The 25594-nt window shown below is 37.3% G+C and overlaps 1 protein-coding gene across 2 annotated transcripts in view; it reads left to right on the top strand.

Moving 5' to 3' along the window:
* Positions 1-25594, top strand: part of DIAPH3 (diaphanous related formin 3) — a 512673-nt gene that overhangs the window by 185380 nt on the left and 301699 nt on the right. For both annotated transcript variants that reach the window (XM_046028127.1, XM_046028128.1), the window contains 3 exons: positions 1648-1752; positions 5186-5494; positions 6257-6371. In XM_046028127.1, the coding sequence (XP_045884083.1) occupies positions 1648-1752; positions 5186-5494; positions 6257-6371 (529 nt within the window). The remainder of the gene's footprint in view (positions 1-1647; positions 1753-5185; positions 5495-6256; positions 6372-25594) is intronic.

Raw genomic sequence — 25594 nt, 5'->3', positions numbered from 1 at the left:
GAAGTGAGGCCAGCCGAGGGGTGAAGGAAGAGTCCTATAACACACAAATGTTATAGGGTAGGACTGAGGAATAGGAACTATAGAAGAATTGGTAGGAAGAGTCAAGGAATTAGTAGGAGAACCAGAACAATGTGTTGTAATGGAACACACTGGCACACACAGAATGAATATGGGGGCAAATTTGCTTACACTAAATTGGGGGGGGAGGAAACACCTATGGGGAGGTGGGTGTATGAAAAATCTTTGGAACTTTTGCCTAATTTTGTTGTAAACCTAAAGGAGTTCTGAAAAATAAAATCTATCTTTAAAAACAAACTATGAAACTTTACCTAAATGTAAGTTGTAGGAAGGTGGTGTGTTTTCATCTAAACTCAGGGTTGGAAGACAAAATCTGGCTGCACTTACTCGCTGTATGATGAGGGACTAGTTAACCACTTCTTTGAGTTCAGGACAAAATAAGATTCATAAATTTTTAAGTGCCTTTTGTAAACTGTTGATTTATATATATATGTATATATATGCGTATATACATATATGTATACACGTATATATATATATGCGTATATGTATATATATATATACGTATACACGTATATGTATATATGTGTATATATATGTATACACGTATATGTATATATGTGTATATATATATGTATATGTGTATATATATGTATATATATTTGTGTGTGTGTGAATTGAGGTTTGACTGTATTTTAAAGTCTAAAGTCTATATTTGGGAAGTAGTTGTATATTTTTTTGATTTTTCTTTGCTTTTTAAAAGAGTCAAATAAATGTTCTGGTTGTGAGATACTAACCTAATGAAATTCCCCTCTGCTAGGAGAGGTTTTCAGTCATGATGATGGCAGGGTGAAGCTATTTGAATGCAAGATGGGAATTTGTGATGAGGGGCTATATAAATTAGAAAACTCACAGGATTCACCAAATTTTACTGTTTGCCTTCCTTCCACAAGGTATTGTACCAGGGTCTTTGAAAGATTAATTTACCATTAATCTCTCAAAGATTAATCTCCCATTAATCTCTCAAAGATTAATCTCCCAAAGATTACTGGTAAATAACACAGATTTTCATCTCTTAAATTATCGTTGAGGGGTTAGAACTACATCAGGGCCCTTAGCTCTCATGATGGTGTAAGAAAAAGTGACACGTTTACAAAATGGAGTCCTTTAATTATAAATAATATTAAAATGGAATTCTTTTAATTCCTATTGATAAGCTTCCCATAAATTTTAAGTAGAAGTTTTTGCAGATAGGGGTCACAGAACTCTGTGCAGTGCTTTGCTGTCTATTATTGTACACAAAGTTACAATGATATTTAGGGACTTTTAAGAAAAATGTCAGTGTTGAAGATACCTCTGGGCCACTTTGCTCTGCCGAGAGGAGAAGGTCACAGACTCCATCTCTGGCTTTGTCTGCTCTCTTGCAAATTGAATGATTTTTGGTGGGACCTGGAGGGACCTAGAAAAAGACTTTGGGTGACTTAGCAAAATCTGCCATTCTTTTCATAAAAAGTTTGTGTTCTGCTGACAGACCATTACAGTCATATTTTTCTATGAAGAATAGTGCTTTTCAATGACATCTTTCTGTCTCCTGGTTGTTTTTTTTTTTTTCCCCTCCCTCCTCTGCAGTTTGAAAAAGAGTTTACTGACCACCAAGAAACTCAGGCCCAATTGCAGAAAAAAGAAGCAGAGATTAATGAACTTCAAACAGAGTTACAAGCTTTTAAGTCACAGGTAAAATACCATCTTTCTTGATTGAATTTGGGTATTGAAAGCTTACCAGGGAAGCAAAGGTCATGTCATATCTTCATAGCTCAAAATGTTTCAACTTTAATTTCACTAGTATGTTTTCATGGTATTGTTTCTATGTATTTCTATTCTGTAAATTTTTTTAAAAAATCACTTTGCCCCCTTTTTTTTTCTACCTGCATTTTTTTTTTTTTTTTAAGATTTTACTTATTTATTTGACAGACAGAGATCACAAGTAGGCAGAGAGGCAGGCAGAGAAAGAGAGAGGAGGAAGCAGGCTCCCGGCTGAGCAGAGAGCCCGATGTGGGGCTCGATCCCAGGACTCTGGGATCATGACCTGAGCTGAAGGCAGAGGCTTTAATCCACTGAGCCACCCAGGTGCCCTCTACTTGCATTTTTAAGAAATTTACTAATTAATCTGCTTCCTTTTGTTTCATTTGGGTTTTCTTCTTAATGTCATGTGTTTTATATGTAACCATAAAGGGTAAGAAAGTATTTTACTCTTCGATATGTCATTCATCACTGATCTTTATCCCACTACAGGAAATTATTGCTCAAGCTATTTATTTTTCAAAACTTCAGCCTATGGGTACCTTGCAGTGAAAGATAACCTCTAGCTGAATGAGAACATTTTCTGATAATTTTTCAATTTCCAAAAGTAAACAGATTTAAAACATGACAAAAAAGAGAGCAAATCTGGATTATGAAGGAGATAGCTCACATACACCCTCCACACATAAAACATTTAGATAGCAAGAAATATATCATCTGCATGTTGTAAATGGATGACAGTAAGGAGTAGAATATTCATAGCTAAATTTCTTCATGCAGATTTACATATAGGATGAGGAGCAGTATGTATAGTTTTGGCTCATTTTCTTTCATCCTAATTTATGGTTGTGTCAAAATAGTCTCAGATGTACCATTTCCTATATCGGGTTACTATTTCCCATATTATTGGCTATTTTGTTTTCTTTTAAATACTTAGTGGATAGTTTTGTTACAGAGATGGTAAGGAGGTACCCGAAGACATAGTTCAATGTTAAGTGTTCACTTTTAAGGGAAGAAACCTCTTTTCTGTAAGAATATGACTCTCACTGATCTTTCTTTAGTGTGCAAGAAGGAAGCACAATTTATTGAAACTTTTCATCTTTCCTATGTGGCTCCTTGTCTCTCACACTAAAAGAAACATTTGATTGTGTTTTATATTTCAGATTGAGTTATAGGCAGGGGCTGAGATATTTATGTGCAGCTTCTCTTGGTCTGGGCTAATAGAAATTTTTAAAAGTTTTTAATTCTTCTAGTTGAAGGATTACTTGTAAATCCAATCTAAAGAATTCCTGTTGATTGAAAAACGAAAATAGTCTCCAAGTTTGGATATATTATTGCTGCTTGTGTTTTATATAAATAAGGGAATGAATTTATTTTACAACTGAGATTAAGCCCAGGAATCTCCTATGTTATTTAAAAGTGTGGATAAGGATGACTGGGTTTTGTACATCAGAGGCAAGCCTGGAATTAGAGACTTAGTATTGGCCACCATATTAATTTTTGAAGAACAATAGGAATTTTATTTTTTGATTGGTGTGTGTTTCTCATGAAATTCATTCGTCTTAAGATTCTTCTTTCTGCTCAAAGCCATTTTAATTATGAAAAGTATGAATAAGACATATTCTGTTATTTATGATTTTATTCCTTTATTCTCTTAACAACCAAATAGTGACAGGTGCTGGGGATATGACTGTGAGCAGGTTAATCACAGGATAATCTGACCTCCCGAATGATATATTTAAGTCAACCATACTCATCAAATGAGCTTATATAGAGCAGAAATCCAACCATATCTTTAAGACATTTCTAGTTAATTATGAAATGCATATTGAGTGTGAATATAACATACATACTTAACATTCAGAGGGCAGTACTACCCATTCTAACAGCAAAGCAGCCTAATGCTGGATTCATTCTACTGTGTAGTTAATGTTTTTGTTAAGATACATGCTTTGATTTGTGGTTTCAGTTTCTTTTATAACACTTTTTCTTTGTGCTGATCTCAGATGTCAGTTTCAGGCTTTTATACATGATCTGTTTTTCCATAATTGTGTCATGAAACTTTTAAAATGATTTATTAACATTTGTTAAATGCCACCATTTGCAAGGTGCTTTGTGTACGTGTGTGTGTGTGTGTGTGTGTATGTATCTCAGAACCGAATTACAGGAAAATAATTCTATCACAAAAATTATCAATTCTCATCTTTCTAATAATTAAAAGGCATTTATTCTTACCATGGCATGGAGACAAAAGGACAAAAGTGACCAGTGACCATATTTAGCTCTTTTTCACTCCTGATTTTGCATTGCTTCTCTGTGACATTGGACACTATAGACCAGCACCCCCCTCCTTCGCGTGTGACTCATGAACCTGTACTTGTCTGCTTTTTCTCTCACCTTTCATTCATTCATTCATTCTACACAAATTTCTTCACTGACTGTCATTTACCAGTTGCCACTTTCAGTGCTGGAGAAAGAGTAGTAAATTCTGTAGACTTCGTCACTTCCCTCATGGAAGTTATAATCTTTCAAAGAGGTAAATGCTTATGATCCAGTGCAATCCAAGAGAAGCACAAAGTGCCTCAGTGTAAGAGGAGTGGTCAGAGCAGGCTTTCCTGAGGAAAGAATGTGCTAGCTAAGACTGAAAGGATCAGCGGGAAGTGAGCCATGTGTCGAGACTCGAGTTCCAGGCAGAAGGAATAGCATGTGCCAGGGCCCAGAAATCGCTGTGACATCTATGCAGTTGGCATCTACGTGGAACTGTATTTGAAAGCCACTTGAAAGCCAGTTCACGAGGACCATGATGTGCCCCCTGCAGGTCCTACTTAGGAATTTCAGATTTTTTTTTTCTCTCAAGGTAGAGACATGATGATCTAACAATGCTATTAAAGTCTGTCTTGATCTTTTTGTTGTTTAACTTCTCATTTAAATGCTAGTACTCTATAGAATTCTGTACATAGACTTTTCTTTATGTTATATGCTCTGCTCATACTGAGTGAACTTAGCTACTCTCATGACTTGAACTATCACCTAATATTGCTGATTTTTAAATCTTCTAGACTTGTATACCCATATCCTTCTTGGACATTCTTCCTAGATGGCCATAACCATCAAAATAGGAAATAATATTTTTGGCAGTTACAGTTTTATGAAAACAAAAGTGAAATTCTTTAATTGGGGGAAACCCCCCCAATTTGGTTGGAATTTTGTTTTGTTTTGTTTTGGCTTTTTTTTGGGGGGGGTAACCCATGTGAAATTGCTGATAGTGAATCATCTTTGGTTTAAATAATAATTTTTGAGGAAAGTGTACCTTTACATGCACTGTAGATGTTTTTAGTCATGTTTCTTGTTTCCTCTTCTCCTCTAGTTTGGTGCCTTGCCAGCTGGTACAAATAACGCTTTGCCGCTGTCCAAAGAAAATGGAGCTGGCCCCCCAGCACTCCCTCCTCCCCCGCCACTGCCCTCCTGTGGAGGTGGGCCGCCTCCTCCCCCTCCACCACCTCCTCCTCCACTTCCAGGAATGCCAGTGCCCTTTGGTGGTCCTGTGCCCCCACCACCTCCCCTGGGATTTCTCAACGGGCGAAACTCTCCTCCTCCACCAACCCTACCATTTGGATTAAAACCAAAGAAAGAATTTAAACCTGAAACCAACATGAGAAGATTGAATTGGTTAAAGGTAAAACAGAACTAAATGGAAGAAATATACACTATCACCTACATTAAAATTTAATTTTATATTTGCTTGTATTTAATTTCCAGTGGAAATTCTAATCACAGTGACATTAAATGGACAGGCATTATTTGAATTAAACAAAAGTGTTGAGGCAAAGCCCTTCTCTCTCAACTAAGGCTTTCTAGTTTAGAAATTTGGTAAGAATTAGTAATTGTTAAATGGAATTTGATTTATCATCAAATTGGTAATTCAGCATTACCATTGAGCCCATTATGAAGTGTTTCTCAAAAGTACAAAGAACGTTTATGTTCTTTGGAACTTTTTTGTGTTGGTAGCCATTGGAAAAACCAACACTAGTTGTCGAAGTTAATATTCATTTAGTGAGGACACAGAAGTTCTGAATCCTGCAGAAAGATGGCTTCTTGGTCACACAGCCTTGGAAGGGGGTGGGTAATGTATCCTGCACTTGAATTGTTGCTGTGCACACAAGCATATCAAAGACTCTGAGAGGTGTAATTAAGAAGAAACAAATTTTATTTCACTCTGCTCAAACCCTCAACTATGTGACAGTGGAACTTTGTTTTCCCCTTAATAAAAGCTTCTCGAGGAGCTTGGATTTTATTGAACACACTTTGGGGAAAAATATTACAGGGATTACTTCATAAACATCTGCTGGCAGCTATGGGACCCTGGGTCTGAGCATACTGACTGAGCTGGGACAGATGAAACACCTAACTATTTATGAATCCGTCTCTCTGATTGCAGATCAGACCTCATGAAATGACTGAAAACTGTTTCTGGATAAAAGCAAATGAAAATAAGTATGAAAATGTGGATTTGCTTTGTAAACTTGAGAATACGTTTTGTTGCCAACAAAAAGGTAAGTTGAACATTATACCTACTTGTTAATTTTAGTACAGTAATGTTGCCAATTTTTATACATTAACTTCTAGAAAACATTATTTTAAGAGTCCTAGAGATATTTTTGCTTCACTAATCCTTAAATTATCTAATGAAAAGAAATGTTTAAAAAACAAATTTTGTTATTCGGATTACTACATGAGCAATCTTTAAAACGCAAATGTTTAATACCAATAACTTTGTCAAATTTTCAGTATAATATCTTTTTTGAAGATGTTATGAATCGGACTTTTGAAAAGGAGGATATTTTCATGGAGAATTTCGGCACGAGAATCCCTTTTAGTCAGTGGGGCATAGAAAAACAAAATGTGAGCCTTTTCTCTAGTCAGAATTTTACCACCCTTTAATATTAGAGTGATGGTCACAGTAATTATTATGAATCACATGGAATAGAAATAACAAATTTATAGAATACCTTGAAAGTTAGCTTAAAAAACAAGGATATGAGTAGGTTATATGATCTGTTCATTAAAAGTAATAGCATTCATTTCTAATTATTTTTTGTGATAGCTTTTACTTGTTTGGTGTGATTTTTGTTTCGCTTTGTTTTGAAATAACTCAAACATTATTCTTGTCTGAACATTGGGTTTCCACCACATGTTTCAGAGCTGATACCCACTTAAGCTATTAAGTTAATTTTTAAATTATGTAATGCTTACGTTTTAGGTCTATATTACAAGGTACTTAGATCAGTGATTACCTTTTAATTTTCAAAAGGGAATCTTTTTCACCATAAACTATGCCACTTATGACCCTGGGCTCATTGAGCACAGAGAGCTGGAGAAGAGAGACTGTATTCCAGCTGGAGATCGGAAGGCTTGCTGTAGAGAGGGAAGAATTAACTTCTTAAAATACCTACTATGGGGGCACCTGGGTGGCCCAGTCACTGAAACACCTGCCTTTGGCACAGGTCATGATCTTGGGGTCCTGGGATTAGCCCCATGTTGTTGGGAGGTCCCTGCTCAGTGGAGGGCCTGCTTCTCCCTCTCACTCTGCCACTCCTCCACCCCATTTGGGCCCTCTGTCTCTCTCTCTCTCAAATAAAATCTTAAAAAAAAAAAGATCCCTACTAAGTGATAGGCACTAAGCTATGTATCTGATTTAACTTGACAATCACGGCAATGAAAGGATATTGACAGATACTTAAAAAAAAATTGCATTCCTTTGAAATGCTTGTAAAATAGAACTATAAATTAGAATCTCTTTCTAAAAAGTAATTGTAGGTTAGAAACTCTAAAAGGTAATTGTGAATGAAGGTGGTTTCCCAGAATTTGGGATAAACCCAGAGCCTTCAGCAGATATTTTTGGGCACTGTCCTTGTTCAAAATAGTAAAACTGATGCATTTTGATCTTTGAAAACAGTAGGAATTTTCTCAGCAAGCTTATCCTAGGAAAACTTGTGAAGTAAGCAGATCTTAATTTTACCTTTTGATTATAGAGAATGAACATTTTCTTTGAATAAGATTAGTGCACTCTTCAGGCAATCAAGGAAAATATATGGCAGTTAAAATGTGTATTTACATGTAAAACACTTCAGAATTTCAGATTCCATAATCTGGAATTGATTAGTTTTCCCTTCGCTTTCCTAGTAGGTACAAATGGTGGTACCTTAAAGCTATTTAAGTAATACTGCCATCCAGCAACTGTCTCTCTTTTTTTCTCTTTACTCTGATTACTTTCTTAATTAATGAGGCTCAAAAGGGAAACTTGTTAGCATGTCTTTAATTTAGCTGTAGTGCTAGCCCTAAATGAAATAATTGGACCTTTAAAAAATTCTTAAGTCATCTAACTTTAGCCTTGAGATTCAAGGTTGAAAAAAAAAAGAAAACAATGTATTTGCTGAATCTAATGTTAGTTATGAAGCATATGGTGAGGGAAGGATGATCTTCTTCTGAGTGTCCTGTACCTCCATCCCTCTCTTCTTTGGACATGCGGTCCCCTTGGCCCAGAGTCTCTCGTTTGACTTAGAGGCTGTCAGGGACCCATGACTTCTATTGTCTCAGCTCAGATGCTACCTTCTTTCTTCTGTGGCAGTGGAGGATACTTCCATGCATCAGATTTCCAAGGTTGTCATCCTGGGCGATGCCAGCATTTCACAGTCACAACAGGAAACAGGCTGAGAAGGTGACAACTTTTTGGTCTGGATTTTAAAGAATAATTCCTAGAGAACGTTATTTAAGGAGAATTAAGAGCACTTTTTGCATTGCTAGTACTTAAGATTATAGTGGAAAACAAAATTGCTGCTTTCAGAGAAGCAGGATTTCCTATAGCCATTTTGTAGAAAAGATCAGAAAGGAAGGCCAGAGGAAAGTATCTGGAAAGCGACAAGACTGAGGGCTGGTGGAGTGGACATGTCTCTAATTGTCTCTTTATTCACAGCCTGGCCCCAGAGGCTTTAGGTCCAAGTCTTAACTTTTTGCCCATCTCTTGTGACTCCTGAGGTTACTTTGAATCAATTTTGTGATTTTTGCAGAATTCAAAATTAAAACTCGTCACTTATCATTCAGTCCAAGGTGGCCCTACAGTTGCTCTGCTCCCTAGCAGTGGGAGGGGGGGAAGGTAGAGGCATTGTCTACTGGTTGATTTTCATCACTGGTTTGGATCACAGCACAGCTCAACAGGGAAGGTCACAGGATTCCCATCACTGGAGACTCTACTGGATTTTGGAGAACTAACATTATCTGGTTTTCACTGCAGTAATTCTTTTGCCAGAGAACTAGGGCATTTTGTGACAACATGGATGGGCCTTGAGAGCGTTATGCTAAATGAAAATAAGTCGGACATAGAAAGACAAATACTGTCTGATTTCTCTTATATGTAGAACCTCAGAACAACAAACAATAAAAGCAAACTAAGCTATGGATACAGAGAACAGATTGGTGGTTGCCTGAGGCCTGGGTAGGGGAAATAGGCGAAAGGGGGTATAAATTTGTTAAACAAAAAACCCAGAGCTATTTCTCTGATTACAAAGGTGGAAGTTCTATCCCAGGAATTTAAAATGGTAAATGCCAATCAGTTGTGTTCCCTAAACATTAGAAACAGGTAGAAGGTAAAAACTGAATTCAATCATTTACTCTGTATCTGTTCTAATCACATACTCTATTTTTTTGATGACTTATTATTATTGTTATTTTATTATTATTATTATTATTATTATTATTATTATTATTATTTTATTATGGAAGACACTGCTTTGGGTTTCACAGTCTTTCAGGTTAAGATGACTGGATTTTACTGATTTTAAGCCCCTGAAACTTAGAAAAGGAAGAGGGCCTTATGGTGGCCTAATAGTACCCATAAAGCACCTGTGATGTACCACTCCCTGAGCTGGGCGGTCTTCATGTTACCTTGTCTAATCAGTACCACATCTCTGCTGAGATCGTTCTCCTGCACAACAATGCTGAGTCCCCAGAATGCCACCATGACCCACGCTCTGGTAGACATAGCAAGTTATTCTAGCTGTGAGCTTGGACATTTCCTCCTGACTCATGTTCTTCTTTATTATATCTCCATCTCGCCTGCTCCCACCCGTTAGATTTTAATAATGTTGTCTTTTAAACTAACCTCCTGTGATGTTTATACCATTGCTTTAATAGGAAAGTGCCTGTGCCCTATCTTGAGGAGTATAAGGAAATTCTCTCAGCCTTTTCTTGTGAAATCAAGAAGTTCCCCTGATTCAGTTGTATCACTTTTTCTTTTATACCTTATTTTGTTATCAGGTATCACTTTGGTTTCCTTTCTCAGTCCTAAATTTTTGAGCTCTATCTTAGCTTTCCATATTTTAAAGTCTTCTGAAAATAACATGTAAGCACTTTTCCTGGCTATATTTCTCTTTTTCTCATTCTTCTTCATTCATTGCTCCCACCTTTTCTCTTTCTTATATTTGGCTACTGATGTTCAAGTCAACAAATACTTATTGGGTGTACATTGTATGTTAGGCCTTGTAATTGGCACTGGGGCACTGTAGAGAGAAAGGCAGACATGTGCCCATCCACATATTGCATTCACAATCTCTGTGAAACTGTCAAGCTCTCCGTCATGTTGAAGCATAAGAATGAGGAACGGAAGACAAATGTTGATTTTGATTCAGAAAGGACTGCCATGATTTACTCTCTTGGGCTCCTGTTAAAATTTAACAAGATTATAAAATAAAATTGTCTATATATCTCTTTGAAATTTAATCACAATATTCATATATTGAACATTTGGTATCATCAAAATAATGCTAATGACCTTCATATTTTTTACCAGATTGGAAGCATCTGTTGGCTAATTTTTACAGGCTGTTGGAAAATGGATTAACGTATACTAACAGGTTATTGGTGTTGGATTTATCAACTAAAATTAATATTAATTACTTTCATTATTCACAAACTGTTAACTTAATAGGGATTAAAGTGCTTTCTAAAAGTACATGAATAGTCTAATTCACTTAAACTGATTTATTATAAAAATGTGATTCCACAATTGTTAGCTTTCTGAAGTAATCACATTGTATAACAGGTGCATCCTATTTGCCAGATAGGGCCAATAAACTGGTTTATAAATAGTTTCTCAACTGATCAGTTATGGCATATGGAAACAGTTAATGGATTATGCACTTAAAAACAAATCACGCTTAGATTTCTGACATCATAGTTCAGTGGACAAAGTGTTGGGGTAGGGAGTGATAAACCATGGATTATCCCAGGGACTTGGCTGTGTTCAGGATGTCACTTTGTATTTGAAACACAATTTATTCCTGTGTATGAACAAAAGTGTATTAAAAATGAAGCCTAAACTACCTCACAAGCCTACATTAAGATGAATAATATAATTTATAACCGTGTATTTTGGGAATGCATGTTAAAAAAGTGATGCCGAGATGAGTGCAACATATCGTAAAGTTTTCTGAAAAGGCATTTGACAAACACTAATTTGGAAAGATTGAGGAGGAAGTGAATGAAGAATTAAATATTTCTCTAGGGATTTATCCTTTGGTTCTTGTCTGTGTCTGAATCTGAAAAGAACTAAAGACTTAAAAAAAATGATAGTATAGGTCAGGAATGTCTTGCTTCACCATTAGGAAGTATCTCATTGTTACCAATTATTTGTATTTTGTGTTGGGTTGCTAAAGAAACAGAATTGTATTCTGAAAGCTTTAAAGAAATAGAATTTAAAGAAAAAGGCTAATAGAGAGTGGGTTGTTTAGCTGGAGCCATAGGCGACTTTCAGGTCCCAGAATGGTTCAGTTACATGCTTAGTTATACAGCATATCTTTGGCATAGTGTGACGGGAATTTTTAGGGCCCGTGTAACTAGGCATATTACTTGTATATCGTACAAACGTTACAAACGGAAAGGGAGAAGGCTTGGATGTGAGCATGGTGGGCGGAGGTGCTCACAAACATAGCTCCCCCCACACCCTGCCTTTTCCCCTCTTCTCTCTTTTCCTTTAAACATTGGAGAAAGGAATGGTTGCAGGGGAGACTGGATTCACTGGAGTCACTTCATTAGTAGTTGACTGGGGTAAACCATGTTCCTTCTAGATTACAAAATCACCTTAGTGTTTTAATTCGTGTTGTTTGCACCTATAGCTGTCCTCTATTGACAACATTGTAAAGTTGTTGCATTTTACTGTCTTCATACATTTTTGCCCCTCAGGACTTCTCTTCCATTTCCTATATCTTCTGTCTTCTCGCTGTTGACTCAGGGCATCTCTTGTTGCCCTCTGGTTGCTCAGTGGACACTTCCTTATTTCAGATGGTTCTTTGCCTTGTCTGCACTGTGTTCTAGCACTCAGGACTCTCAGTCATAATTAGTGTACAGTATTATTCTCCTGAAAATATAATAGAGACTCATCCTTCTGGATGCACAATTTTAATCTTAAAATAATTTAAATAAATCCGGCTGTTCACTGCCCCTTTCCCCTCCCTCTTCTGCATTCTTCCCTGTCCCCCATGCCTACCTCCACACACACTTGCCAGGCCTGGATGGAATAAGATCACATGGTGTGAGTATTGCAACCGACGTGACTGCTGGAGCACAAGGAGAGAGTGGTCGTGGTAGGAGAGTCCTAAGGAGCTAGGTGTGGGAGGCTTCTTGCTGGATTGTGTGCTGTTGGAATTGGATGCTAAATAAACAATGTAGTAAATTCTTCTGTAACGGGGGGGTGGAGGGGAGGTAAAGAAAAACCATTATGAAAATAATTTTTTTTAACCTTGAATTTCCTAAGCTAGCTTTTGAGGTAATTACATATTTGTGTTTAGGTGAGCTGGGTGTGTTTTGTCCCTCAAAGTTAAATCATTTAGTCACAGCTTATAATTTGTAACGTGTTCTGTGCATTTAACACAAGCATTCACGGGTTTGCTGGCATCTAAGGAGAAACATCAGGTAGGAAACCTTTGGTTATCACAGCTCTCGCTTGTCTAGGTGTTTGTGTCTTAAAAGAGTGATTATTTCTGACTCAGACATACTCTAATCCAGGGGTTCTTAACTTGGGGTCTTTGAACATGGCTAAGGAAAAATAATCATTACGTTCACTAACCTCTAATTGAAGTTTAGCATTTCCTTTGATTATAAATACAGGCAACAAACACATCCGCACCTATGCCTTTTCTACCTGTCAAGTTTATATGTCCTTTCATTTATATCCCATTAGAATTATTTCAGATATATTAAAACAGTGTTGAAACCCCTCACTACTTCAAAATTAGGGTAGTTGTAAGACCTGCAGCTAGATCTTGTCATTCAATACATTAATAAAGAAGTCGTTCTTGTCAGTTGGGTCCTCCAAGAGCAGATGCCGAGTGGTTGGAGTACAGGAGATTTTTAGGGGGTATGCTGTGGGTAATGCACATGAAGGGTGGAAGGTGGGGAAAACAGGATTGGGTAGGAAGAACCTTAAGCCCTGATGTACTAGACCAAATCCTCAGCCACCGTGGTTGGGAGGGAGCTCTGGTGCAGAATGCCTGTTAGGGGAGTCCCAGGGTAGGCGCTGGGGGCCTGGGCTTGTGCTCCTGCCATGCTCAGCCATTGGCTCAGGCTGCCCAGGAATTGTGTGGCCTGGATTCAGAAGCTAAGGAGTATCCTGAGGGTGGTAACAGCTTGGACCTTGTCAGCTAAGTGTGCTCCTTTCTTAAGGGAGGTCTCCAATATAATTTATTTTCTGCATATAAGAATTATTTTGAGAAGCCATGCACTTCTCTGACTGCCATTGGGGGCCCATGGCAACAAAGGTTATGAAGCCTGCTCTAGCCTTTCTGCCTTGTACAGTGCTGGGCGTGAGGTGGGGTCAGGGGCCTTGGCCTGAACTTGACTCCTGCCTATTTACATATATGAAATTTTTGTTTGTTTGTTTTTAAGATTGTATTTATTTGAGAGAGAGAGAGTGTAAGCACAGGCAGGTGGAGGGAAGAAGACTCTCAAGCAGACTCTGCGTTCAATCTCAGGGCCCTGGTATCGCTATTGAGCCCAAACCAAGAGTCGGAAGCTTAACCAGCTGACCCAGGTACCACCCCCAGTTTTTTGTTTTTTGTTGTTTGTTTTTAAATTCAAGGGACCAGTACCTTATTTGTAATGAGAATGAGTTACTTCATCCAACTAGGAATATCATTTTACAGTGACTTTAACATCAAGTCGTCCATTTTGGGGTCCACTTTAATAGACTTCTGTAAAGCATTTGTTAATACAAGCATTATGTCGAATCTGGCAAAAATACAGAACTCCTTAATTAGACAATGACATAACAAGTATTGGTAACTTTTTTTTTTTTTTTTAGCATTTGTGTTGACCTCTTATCATTTTATTTGTTCCCCAAAACAATCCTGCGGAAGAATCAAGGCAAATACCGCGTAGATTTTATGTGTAAGAAAAAGTTGCACTCTTGAAGCAAAGTTGAGCTAAAAGGAGCTGCCACTCTGAATGGAATACAGATCTGAGTCTAAAGCCATTGCTCCTCTGCTGTGCCGTGCGGCTTCTCTGATTAAAAGAAATCCTATTATGTTTTATTTAAAGTGCTCTTCTTTGATTTAAAATAATTTCCCTCTCATCTCCCGCCACCTTACCACTGCCCCACAGCAGTTCACCCTCATCCCACAATTTATATTAAAGGCTTTAAAAACTTGCCATTTTTTATTAAGACCATCTTTCATCATTTGGTCCCTCTATTCACTTCTGTAAGTATTTGAGCTGTAAATACTAACACCATGCTGTGGCATGTACAGGAGGAGAAGAGAGACTGTGGAGTCGCCCCCACACCCGTGTGTGACCCTGCCTTTGGCGGCCGTCGTTCTTTGTCACGTGGGGGAGATGATACCCATCTCACAAGGTGATGTGAGGATTATAGCATGAAGATTTTAAAGCATCTTTTGCAATGCCCAGCTCATTGTAGTTGCTCAGGAATTATTAGGCAAACTTAAATTTTGAGAATGTGGGCTCATTTCCACTTGTAAAATTTTGTGTACCTCCTCTGAATCTTCCACGGGACCTGGCCAGCTTTAGCCTCACTTCCAAATGAATTTGCCTGTCAAGCCGTAGGACTGCTGAGTGAACTGACCTATGTCAGTGGTCACTTCAGAAGATTTCCATAACACTGATTTGTACCATCAGTTTTAGAAAACACTCAGATTCTGTACATCCTGTTTCTTTTATTTTTGTGTATGTCTTCACTGTCAAAAGCTTTATTAAGTTTGGGAGAAAGAGGGATCTGTTGAATCAGGAATAAAGACTTTTTTTTTTAAATTTTTTCTGAGTTTTTCCATGACTTTTTTTTCTTTTGGTTTACAAGTCATGAATGGAGCTGAGCCAATCATTTTTGTGATTTTATGAAATTTAAAAAGTGAGAATTTTTAACTTGGTGTGATTCAGGTTTCGGATGTTGAGCTAATGATCCAAGCGTGAACTTGAAAAGCTCAGTCCATACTTTATAAAATCAGACTGGTTCTTGCTAATTATTCATGATTATTTTTGACAGTTATTTACGGTTTCAAAGATTAGCAAGGATGGTATATTTGGCTTAATGTAATTACAGAAGTGGGATGCGTTAAGACACAGGGAAACTGTAGTTGATAGGCAAATACAAGAGCCAAGTAAAGCTTATGGCCTAAATCCTCCCCAGGGTTTGCAGGAAGGGTGATAACTGTTAATTTTCTTATTTTCACAGAGTGCTTAGCAGAAGGTTCAGAGGAGTGATAATTTTTCAGGAATAGGTTTTTTCCCTTTCCTCCTCCTTTATGATGTAAGTTAAAGAAATTATTTAGGCAAACCATATACAATTGTTGAATTTCTGTTGTTTTGACCTATTAAGAACTTGATTGGTTCCGGCCAATTCTTGTTTCCTAAAGTGGTGACTAATTATGGAAATAAAAAGAGCTGTCTTTATAACTTAATTGATAATGAATATTGGTATTTCTACTTTTCTTATAGCATGTCAAATAATCGATAAGGGGGTGGGTGAGGAGTGTTTATTTTGGAAGACCTTACAGCCCCCAAATCTAAGATTGGAATACAGCCTTGGAATTGTACGTGCTGTATTGGTGTATATAAATCAGTGTTTTCTGGTGAATCTCTGAAGAACTTTGCCTGCAGGAAATGGTATCTAGCTGGAAGTGATTTACACAAGAAGTCTGGTGGTTGGTTGTCTCAGATTTGGTAAATCTGTCAGGTCTCAGGATAAGCTTCTCTACTTTTTTAGTTTTCTGTCCATTTCCAGCATAGGGTAGGAGGAATCATTATGCTCACCAGTGGCACTTTGTATTAATTTACTATTGCTGCTCTAACAAATTACTGTGAATTTGACAACTTAATGCAAATTTAGAGTTTTACAGTTCTGTTGGAAATGCATCATGGTCTCACTGGGCTAAAATCAAGGTGTCAACAGGGTTACATTCTGGAGGGCTCAAGGGGAAAATCTGTCCATTCCTTGCCTTGGCCAGCTTCTGGAGCTGCCCACGTATGTGGCTTCCTTAATTACATCCTCCTCAGGCTCTGACCATTGCCAGAAAAGTTTCTTTTGAAGAACAATGTAATTTAATTGGGTGCACCTGGCTAATCCATGCCCATGTCCCAATCTTTGGGTCTCTAACCTTAACCACAGCTGCAAAGTTCTTTTTCCATGTAAGGTAACATATTTATGGTTCTAAGGATTAGAACATGGTCATCTTGCACAGAAGAGGGTGGGTACTAGGATGAGTATGGCCGTGAAACTGCAACATTTCACAAAGTACTCGGCCCTGTTAATTCCACTCACTAAAATTCTATCTTCCTCCTTTAACTCTGCATTCTGTTTACAGGAATGCTATCTTAGGGTCCTGGGGTATTTTAACTCTGTAAGTTATTTGTTCTGTTCACTAAATGTTACTGAGCTTCTGATCTTTACTAATTGTATTAACATGTTTTGGTTACCACAGCTAAGTCCCTGTCTGGAGTTTTAGGAAAAATCCTTATATATGTCTTTCTAAGTGCCAGCAAAGATTTTTTTCCCCTTCTTCATTCAAATATACTATGTTTAATGAGCAACAGGTATCATAGTCTACTATGTATTTTTCCTAGTTTGTAATGCACACTATAAATTTTATTTTTTTGAGAAATTATTGAATTGTGTGTGTACATAATTTTCTTCTTCAACCAGGAGCATCCTTCCAAAACTTAGAGTAAAGAACCATTGACATTTAAAAACAAATTGATGGGGTGCCTCGGTGGCTCTGTTGGTTAGGTGCCTACCGTTGGTTCAGGTCAGGATCCCAGGGTCCTGGGATCTAGCCTTGCATCAGGCTCCTTGCTCAGTGGGGAGTCTGCTTCTCCCTCTGACCACCTCCTCCCCATTTGTGCTCTAACAAATGAATGAATAAAAAAATCTTTAAAAATAAAAAAAATCTTTAAAAAATTGGTATTTTTACTCTTATTTGTTACTATGTTTTTTTAAGAAAGACTGGGTCTAATTTAGAAAAAGAAATGTGTACTATTTATACGTTACTAACTTTTGGGAGATAACTTATGATTACATGATTAACTTTCTACACCGCCTGTTGAAAAGCAATGTCCTTACTTTGAAGTTTAGTTAAATATGTTAAAATACAGATCATTACTCTTGTTCTATGATGTTTCACAACAAATTTTTCAGAATTAATATTTGTTTTATGATAGAGACCCTGGGAAGAGGGACATTTTCTTGGTCCGGATCTTACTCAGACCTCATAAGCATCTAGAAATGGATATGAACATATAATTTCATTACTACCTGGAAAATACATGTTGTTATAATTGCATATTCCACTAGGCATGTTTCAAATACAATATATAAAAAGTTTATTTTAATTGGAAAAAATGCATCACTTAGGAAATCCCATTTATCAGAAAGATCTAATGCAACCACATTTCACACAAAATAAGCAATTTATTTTAATTTAATTGTTGGCTCTTAGTCATTTGCCTGTCTACTCTTCCATCATGACGCTGCCTTAGCCTCCTTCTTCCCGGAGCAGAGCTCTTCTTCCTCCTTTTATCTTCTCCTCTTTTTCAATTAGAGAACCAATTATTTTTCAGGGTTTCACAGGTCACAGTGAGACAGTTTGGCGCTCCGCTCCTGTAGCATAAGATTTAACCCGGAGGAGTCAAAATAGCCAGGGGAATAACTCTGTTTGTTTTTAAATGAGGGATAATAGTGTCGGGAAATTTAATGTGTGTCAGTTTTAAAATTATGCATTTTCTGAATAATACTTTTCTCAAGTTTTATTGTGCTTCATTTCAAATCTTGCCAATCTGTAGAAAAGTGAATATGAGCTCTTTCCACTGACCAATCATTTGTGTTTCCATTACCCGCTTTAGTAGATTGGGCGGTGTTTTCAGTACTGATAAGGAGGAAAGCAGCAGTCTGTACCAGGTTCTGTGTGGTAACAATACTTTGGTCATAGAATTTCCTAGATGTGTGTGTGTATGTGTGTTTTGTAAACTTATGTGTTTATGAAAGAATATCTTCCATAAACCAGATAATCCAAAATTGATCTTCACTGGATTGTGGCTTCATTTTTTACCATCTGTTTTCCTCTGCAAGACTGTGAGGTACAGAGAAGGCAACTGATGGGATCATCCCATGCCCATTTTTGTATCTCTGAGGGGTGCTTTATCAAAAAAGCTATTTTCGTGAATGTGTTCTTGATGAATAAGCATAACTTACAAACTCAATAAATCAAAATTTCTCATTATTCTTGATTATATTAGGGTTGTAAGAAGTCCAGAACAGCTGTTGGAAGCAAAAAGCAATGAGAGAAAGGAGCTGACTTAAACAGTAAAAGGGAAAAGGGAAAAGGGATGCCTGCTTGGCCTTAGTAACTGTACCCACTCCTTACATTGTGATATTCAGGCCTTTAACCCATGTTCATGTGTGGAAGCTCAGAGAAGTTAAAAATCTGGCTCTCTAGGTCACATCACTATCAAGGAGCTGGAAGTCCAGAATTCACTTCTTCCTGACTTCATACGTTCTTTCCCCTCTCTGCTGGTTAGACCGAAAGGGAAGGAGAGAGAGTGTCAGTGTAAGTCCACCTGCGCTGGTCTGGAAATGACTTTGGTATCCGCTCCCCGGACTACCTGTGTGGCACAGTGACCTCTTCTCTTTTATTCCTTTTAACCTTCGGAAGCTCTGAAAGTCATTTCATCTATTTCATACATACTTCCAACCTTTTTTTCCCTTAAATACCTTTGTGTTGTTTTTGCCTATTCTTCCTCTTCCTAAGACAGTAATGCCAGCTGTCTGCAGATTTTCCACCCCTACAAATAGCACATTTATTATAACCCATGTGTGCATGTGTTCTAAAGGATTAAAAAAAAAATCCCTTCTCTGTTATTGGTAGCTTTTTGGGGTCTGGTCCAACTTGTATTTCTAGCTGTATTCTCCTTGTTATTTTTCTGCTTTATACACTAGACTTCAGGTAACTTTGGTCTATTTTTTCACCAAGTTTGGCTATGCATTTCATTGCCTCTCCCTGTGTCTTCATCCTTTACCCTGAATGTTTTAATTTGCAGTCTCTACCCATTCTTCATCTCCTAGGAAAATCTCCATAGGAACTGCTTGCTGCTGAGGTCTTATTGGCAGAAGTCTTCCACCGGGTTAGGCTTGGAGAATTTGCTTGGGTTCTGCCCCTGGCTGCTGCCTTGCGTGAAGTTCTTTTGCTTTCACATGGTTGAACCCTTTCTCCTTTCCTGGGAGAGTGCCAAAGCCTCTGGAAAGCCTTCCCTCTCCTGCTGCTCTGCTCTCTCTTTCCATCTCCTGCTACCTTCTTTGGTTCTCTTCAGCCACACTGGAAAGCCCCCGAGACATCCCCAGAGGTTCCCTTCCTTGGACATGGGAGAGGAAAAATTAAGTCTCTTATCATCTCTGAGTCTTGACTCCAATGTCACCTTTGCAGTGAGGCTCCTGCACTTACTTTCCAACTCAGTACTGCCACGGTTTTCTATGCGCTCTGCCCCTAGGTCTCCGTGCCAGTTCTTTCTACCTGGGTTGTTGTTTTCTTCATAAAAATCGTTTATCAACTTCTGGTGTATTCTCATTTACTAAGCATATGTTTATCTTGTTTATTCTCTGCCTTCATGGGAATTCAAATGTCTTTTGGGGAGAGATCTCTGTTTTCCTTTACTGCTGTGTTGCTATCACCTAGCAGAATGCCTGACATGTTAGTGGACCGCGAATTAATGTTGGGTGAATGAATGAATGGTTTCTCATTCCTTTAAAAGGGAAATATTATAATTTCTTCCTCTTCCAACAAGCTTTTTTTTTTTAAAGCAAATAGTAATTTTGGATAGAGAGTAGAAATATTTAAGTGATCAAGACTCCAATTAACTTTGTCCCTGATGACTTCAGCTCTGAGTGAATAACTAGCTCTTCTGTAAATTAGGTAAAGCAAACAAACAAAAATTTGGAACAATGAAAGTGGCTGAGAGTGGGATAGGTTCAGGATCTAGATGCTGAAATATCTTGCTTGGTTAAGCATCAGGAATCTATATAAGAAGGAAGGAAGAGTTGAGGTAAATTTTGTCTTATTGTTGGATGGACCTTGATTTCATGTGTGCAAACCAAGAATAACTGTTAACAAATGGATTGTAACATATTTTATAGTCACCACCCCCCCGAAAATTGCACCTTTGTTAGGTATTGATTTTTTTTTTTTGGTATGAGATGAATTTCATATCACATAAAAACCATTTTTAAGTGAATAATTCCATGGCATTTAGGACATTCACAATGGAGTGCAGCCACCACTTCTGTCTACATTTAAAACATTTCCATCGGTCCAAAGTGAAACCCTGTACCCATTGAGCAGTTTCTCACCCTTCGTCCCAGTCCTTTCTCTCCAGCCCTGGCAAACACCCATCTGTTTTCTGTCTGTGTGAATTTATACTGGGTATTTCATAGAAATGGGAGACCTGCAATATATGACCTTTTTTGTATCTCGCTTCTTTTACTTAGCATGATAGTTTTTAGGATCATACACATTGTAGCAGATATCAGTATTACATTCCTTTTCTCTATATACTATTGTGTTTATATACCATCCTTTTTATATATGAAGTTTTTATTCGTTCTTTGCACATTGAAGCTGTCTTCTCCCCCCCCCCCCCCCGCCTTTATTTGCTACTGTGACTAGAGCTGGTATAAACGTGTGTGAACATGTATTTGTTTAAATACCTGTTTTCCATTCTTTGGGTAACAGACTTAGGAGTGGAATTGCTGTATCACTTGGTAATTGCGTATTTAGCTTTTTGAGAAACTGTCAAACTGTTTTTCAGAGTGGCTGAGTCTCTTTACACTCCCTCTAGCAAAGCATAAGGGTTCTAATTTCTTCACATCCTTGCAAACACTTGTTGTTTTTTTTTCTTTTATTTCTTTTATTTTTATTTTTTTGATAGGTGTTGACTTTAAGCTTTTAAAAAATTCAAAATTTACTTAAACTATTCTTATGTAAAGATTTGAACATAACAAACTGAAGTATATTAACTCTTCTTATAGAGGCTAATACAAGGTTTAATTAAGCAGAAAAACCTTAGGATACAAATAATATTATTGCCAGTTTGAACAGTGGTAGAGTTCAAAGGTTTTTTTGACAGTGTAGCTTGCAAGTTTACATGAAAGACACATGTATTATGGGTTATTCTATATTATAACTATAAAATATCACTTGTGAGTGAAGTAGACATGAAATATTACTTATGCTGTTTAAAATTTTGTGAAGATAACTGTTTAAACTGCTATAATTTATTCAATATAAAATAATCATTACAGAAAGTTGAGAAATGGATGAAAGAAAGAAGTACCACCCTAAACTCTACTACCTTACCTAAAATCAGTGTAGGGTTTGCCTGTATTCCCTTTTATCTCTTCAAAATATGTGTATGTGATATATTTTCATGTTATTTGCACATATGCATTATACTATTAAACTGTTTTTATCATATCTTGACTGACCATATAGTATTACATCTAGTTATTATATCACAGCTGTTATACATATTTAAAATCTATTGATTGAAACAAGATTAATTAGAAAAGATCTCACGAGAGGAGGTAGCTTCACCTTGCTGACCCCATGCAAACTCTCTTTCTTTGCTCTGTGTCATTTCCTTTGAGAAATGCCTTCTAGCACTTTCCAGATTGGGATATATCCCTTTGTAATTCAGTCCCACATAGCTCCTTTTCATTCATAGTACTGGTTTGTGATTCTTATGAAATTCTTATTTGTATGTTTACTTAATGTTCTCTTTTCCTAATAAACTGTAATCTTTCCATGGGTAGAACTAGGTCTGCCTTCTTTCCACTGTATCCCCTTCACTGAGGCCAGTATCTGATGCTTACTATTGATTCATAAGTTTGTTGGATGGGTTAGTGAATGAACACACAGGGAGAAGAAGAAAAAGAATAAAGACATAGTGTATTTGGGGAAATATGTAGGCTTGGGAGCTAAAGAGTATAATGTTGTGTCCTTCAGTTTCCATGGGATCGGCGGAGATGGAACATGAACCAGGACACAGTTGTGTCCATATTATGGAGGTCTTTGTATGGAAAATTCAGGCATTTAAATTTAATCCCGTCACATAAATATTAATAATTTAAAATATAAATATATTAAATTCTGTCCCGAACATTGAAATGCATCAAATAGAGATAAAATGTGATTCAATCCCTACTTTACTATAACAAGTCAATATTGGACAACTCTGTTGTAGTAGGTAAAAATCCACAGGCTGGGGTACCATTAAGAGACCATTCTAATTACCCAGGGAACTGGTGATAAAGTCCAGAATCTAAGTTCCTTCCATGGGAGTATAATAGATATGAGAGAGAGTTGTGGAAGTAGAATCAACCAGGTTTAGGGGATCATTAGCTGGTAGACTTTGGAAAGCATTGTAGGCTATAGGCTGATTTAGGGTTAATCGCATGAATTAAGCTGATGTCTATAGATTTTAGGCTGAAGGTAAGCAGCTTTTAATTTTACTCAGTTGACTTGAGATACTGTTATGGATTCTCATTATAGGTTGGCAAAGCTTTTCTGTTTAGTAAATATTTTAGTCCCTGTGGGCCATATGATCTTGGTTATAGCTACTCAGTTGTGCCACTACAGTGCAAAAGCAGCCACTTACTCTATGTAAACTAATGGTCATAGCTGTTTCTAGTAATATTTTTTTTAAAGATTTTATTTATTTATTTGACAGAGAGAGATCACAAGGAGGCAGAGAGGCAGGCAGAGAGAGAAGGGAAGCAGGCTCCCCGCTGAGCAGAGAGCCCAATGTGGGGCTCGATCCCAGTACCCCAGGATCATGACCTGAGCTGAAGGCAGAGGCTTTAAGCCACCGAGCCACCCAGGTGCCCCTAGTAATATTTTATTTATAAAAACAGGTGGCAGCTCAGATTTGGCTCATGGGACTGTAGCTTATTGAGCACTGGATTATATTACTGAGGTTTTATTTCAGATTATAGTATTAAGTTATATTGTATCTCAATGTGAATTATGTGATTTCTTTGGCCAGTGATCACTAACTGGAAGTAGGACTGGAGAAATGTGCTCTTGTATTTACTTAGATTTGGCAAATCACCTCATAGATATCTGTGACTAAATGTCATGGAGTAAGATAGAGAAAAGTGTATAGTAGCAACTACCTGAAGAAGATTGGTTGGAAAGTCTAATTTGGATGGTGAGAGAAATGAAGGTAGAGGGATGTCAAAGGGAAACTAGTTAAAGTACAAAGACTAGAGAGTATATGAATTTTAAGAACAGGCTTCTTGGACATGACAATAGTGGGAAAATGTAGAATTTTAAGTGCTGTATCTTAGAATAAAGACCTTTCAGGATGTGGTCTAATTCTAGAGAGTCAAATAGTTGTATAGCCAAAATGCTAGAATAAAATAATGGAGGGGCACCTGGGTGGCTCAGCGGGTTAAAGCCTCTGCATTCGGCTCAGGTCATGATCCCAGGGTCCTGGGATCAAGCCCCGCATCAGGCTCTCTGCTTGGCTGGGAGCCTGCTTCCTCCTCTCTCTCTCTCTGCCTGCCTCTCTGCCTACTTGTAATCTCTATCTGTCAAAAAAATAAATCTTAAAAAAAAAATAATGGAAATAGAAACAAGATTCTAATATCAAAAATTAACAATGAAAACTTCATTTTTGGAATTAGTATACCTGGTTGGAATCTTGTCTCTGATTTTTTTTTTAAATTTAGATGAATTTGCATTCTTTTTCAGATTAATTTTCCCATCTCAAAAGAGGTTAATAGCTATTCACAAGATTATTAAGAGACAATGTCTCCTGAATGCCTACCATGATACCTGATTCACATTACTTCATAAATGGAAACTCTTATTACTGGTTCACAAACCGGTTCCCTCTTCACAGAGGGCAAGGAGAGACTATAGAAGGAGGCAGACCATTCCAGATTGGTAGGTGGCAGGTTTAAAAAGCAAGGGAGCTTAACTTACAAGACACGCTTTGTGCGGCTGCAAGATGAGAAGATGTCTGTTCCTACCCATCAAATCTTGAAAGTTTATATAGAGGCTTTAACTGGGTTCAGTTATGTATTTATCTGGATAGTTTCAATAAAACCCTACTCTCTCAAGACCATGGTTGTAGAACAGCTCCCACTGTGGAACAGTGGAACATGCATTCCAAGGACACAGGTGAAGAATCTCCAGTTGTCTGGGTCAAGCTTGCGGATCAGCTGGGATCATGTCCTTATGATTACCTTTTCCAACTATTATACTAATTTCATTTGTATTGCCTTATGGCAAAGAAGAGTAGCTGTTATGAATTAGGCATTTGGACCGGATAATCTCTAAGTTCCCTTCCATAGCTAGGATTCATTTTTTATTGATATTTAAGGTTTCTTTAGTGATAAATTAATATGAATTCATTTTTAAGACCTAGTATTCAATGCCATTTTTTTGAATAGAAATGATCTTAGGAGATTTAATATAAAGCAACTGTTGGGAAGGTGTAAAATGTTCCCTTCCCTTGTGGTGGTCTTTAAATTAGATCGTATGTTTAGATCATATCTGACTCTACGACATCAAAATGGCTGTTTTCATTCATGAAATGATACAGTTACTGGGGTCATTGGTTTATATCAAAATAGTGAAGCATTAAGAGAATCAGGCAGTGAGCCATGCAGGGTTAAAGTTAGAGGAGATTGCTGTTTTTGCTAATGACATTTTCTTAACTTTTTTTTTTGAAAACTATTGAACATGAGCATATGACTCTTTATACTAATTGTAATGCATTACTGTATCCCATAATCTATGAGAATGTTCACCTCTGCACTCTGCCTGTCCAGCTGTTGTCTTGAACAATTATCAGCGAGTTATTATTCCGGTATGAGCTGTGTCATGCTCGAAAGTGGGATAAAAAAAATGTTAATGAGCATGCATGAATGTTGGTTGATGAAGGTTAAGTGCTGGCAGATATGCTCTCTGCATTCTTCCCTGTGAATGTTCAGACGGAGGCAATGGGTTCTGATGAGGGATTACAAACAAATGGTGCTGATTGACAGTTCTTGATTTAACATAAAATGGTATCTAAAGGCAAATTCTCTCTTTCCGCTGAATAATAGACACAGTGTTGTTGACCCCTGGTGCAGCTCTTCATCATCGGTTTTATTTCACTTTTTTTTTTTTTTTTTTTTTTTTTGCTGTTGTACCAGATTTTCAAGTTCTCTCATTTTGGATTA

Source organism: Meles meles, chromosome 14, assembly GCF_922984935.1.
Source record: "Meles meles chromosome 14, mMelMel3.1 paternal haplotype, whole genome shotgun sequence".
Taxonomy (NCBI): Eukaryota; Metazoa; Chordata; class Mammalia; order Carnivora; family Mustelidae; genus Meles; species Meles meles.
The sequence above is the reverse complement of the archived record's forward strand: the minus strand, read 5'-3'. Positions and strand labels throughout refer to the sequence as shown.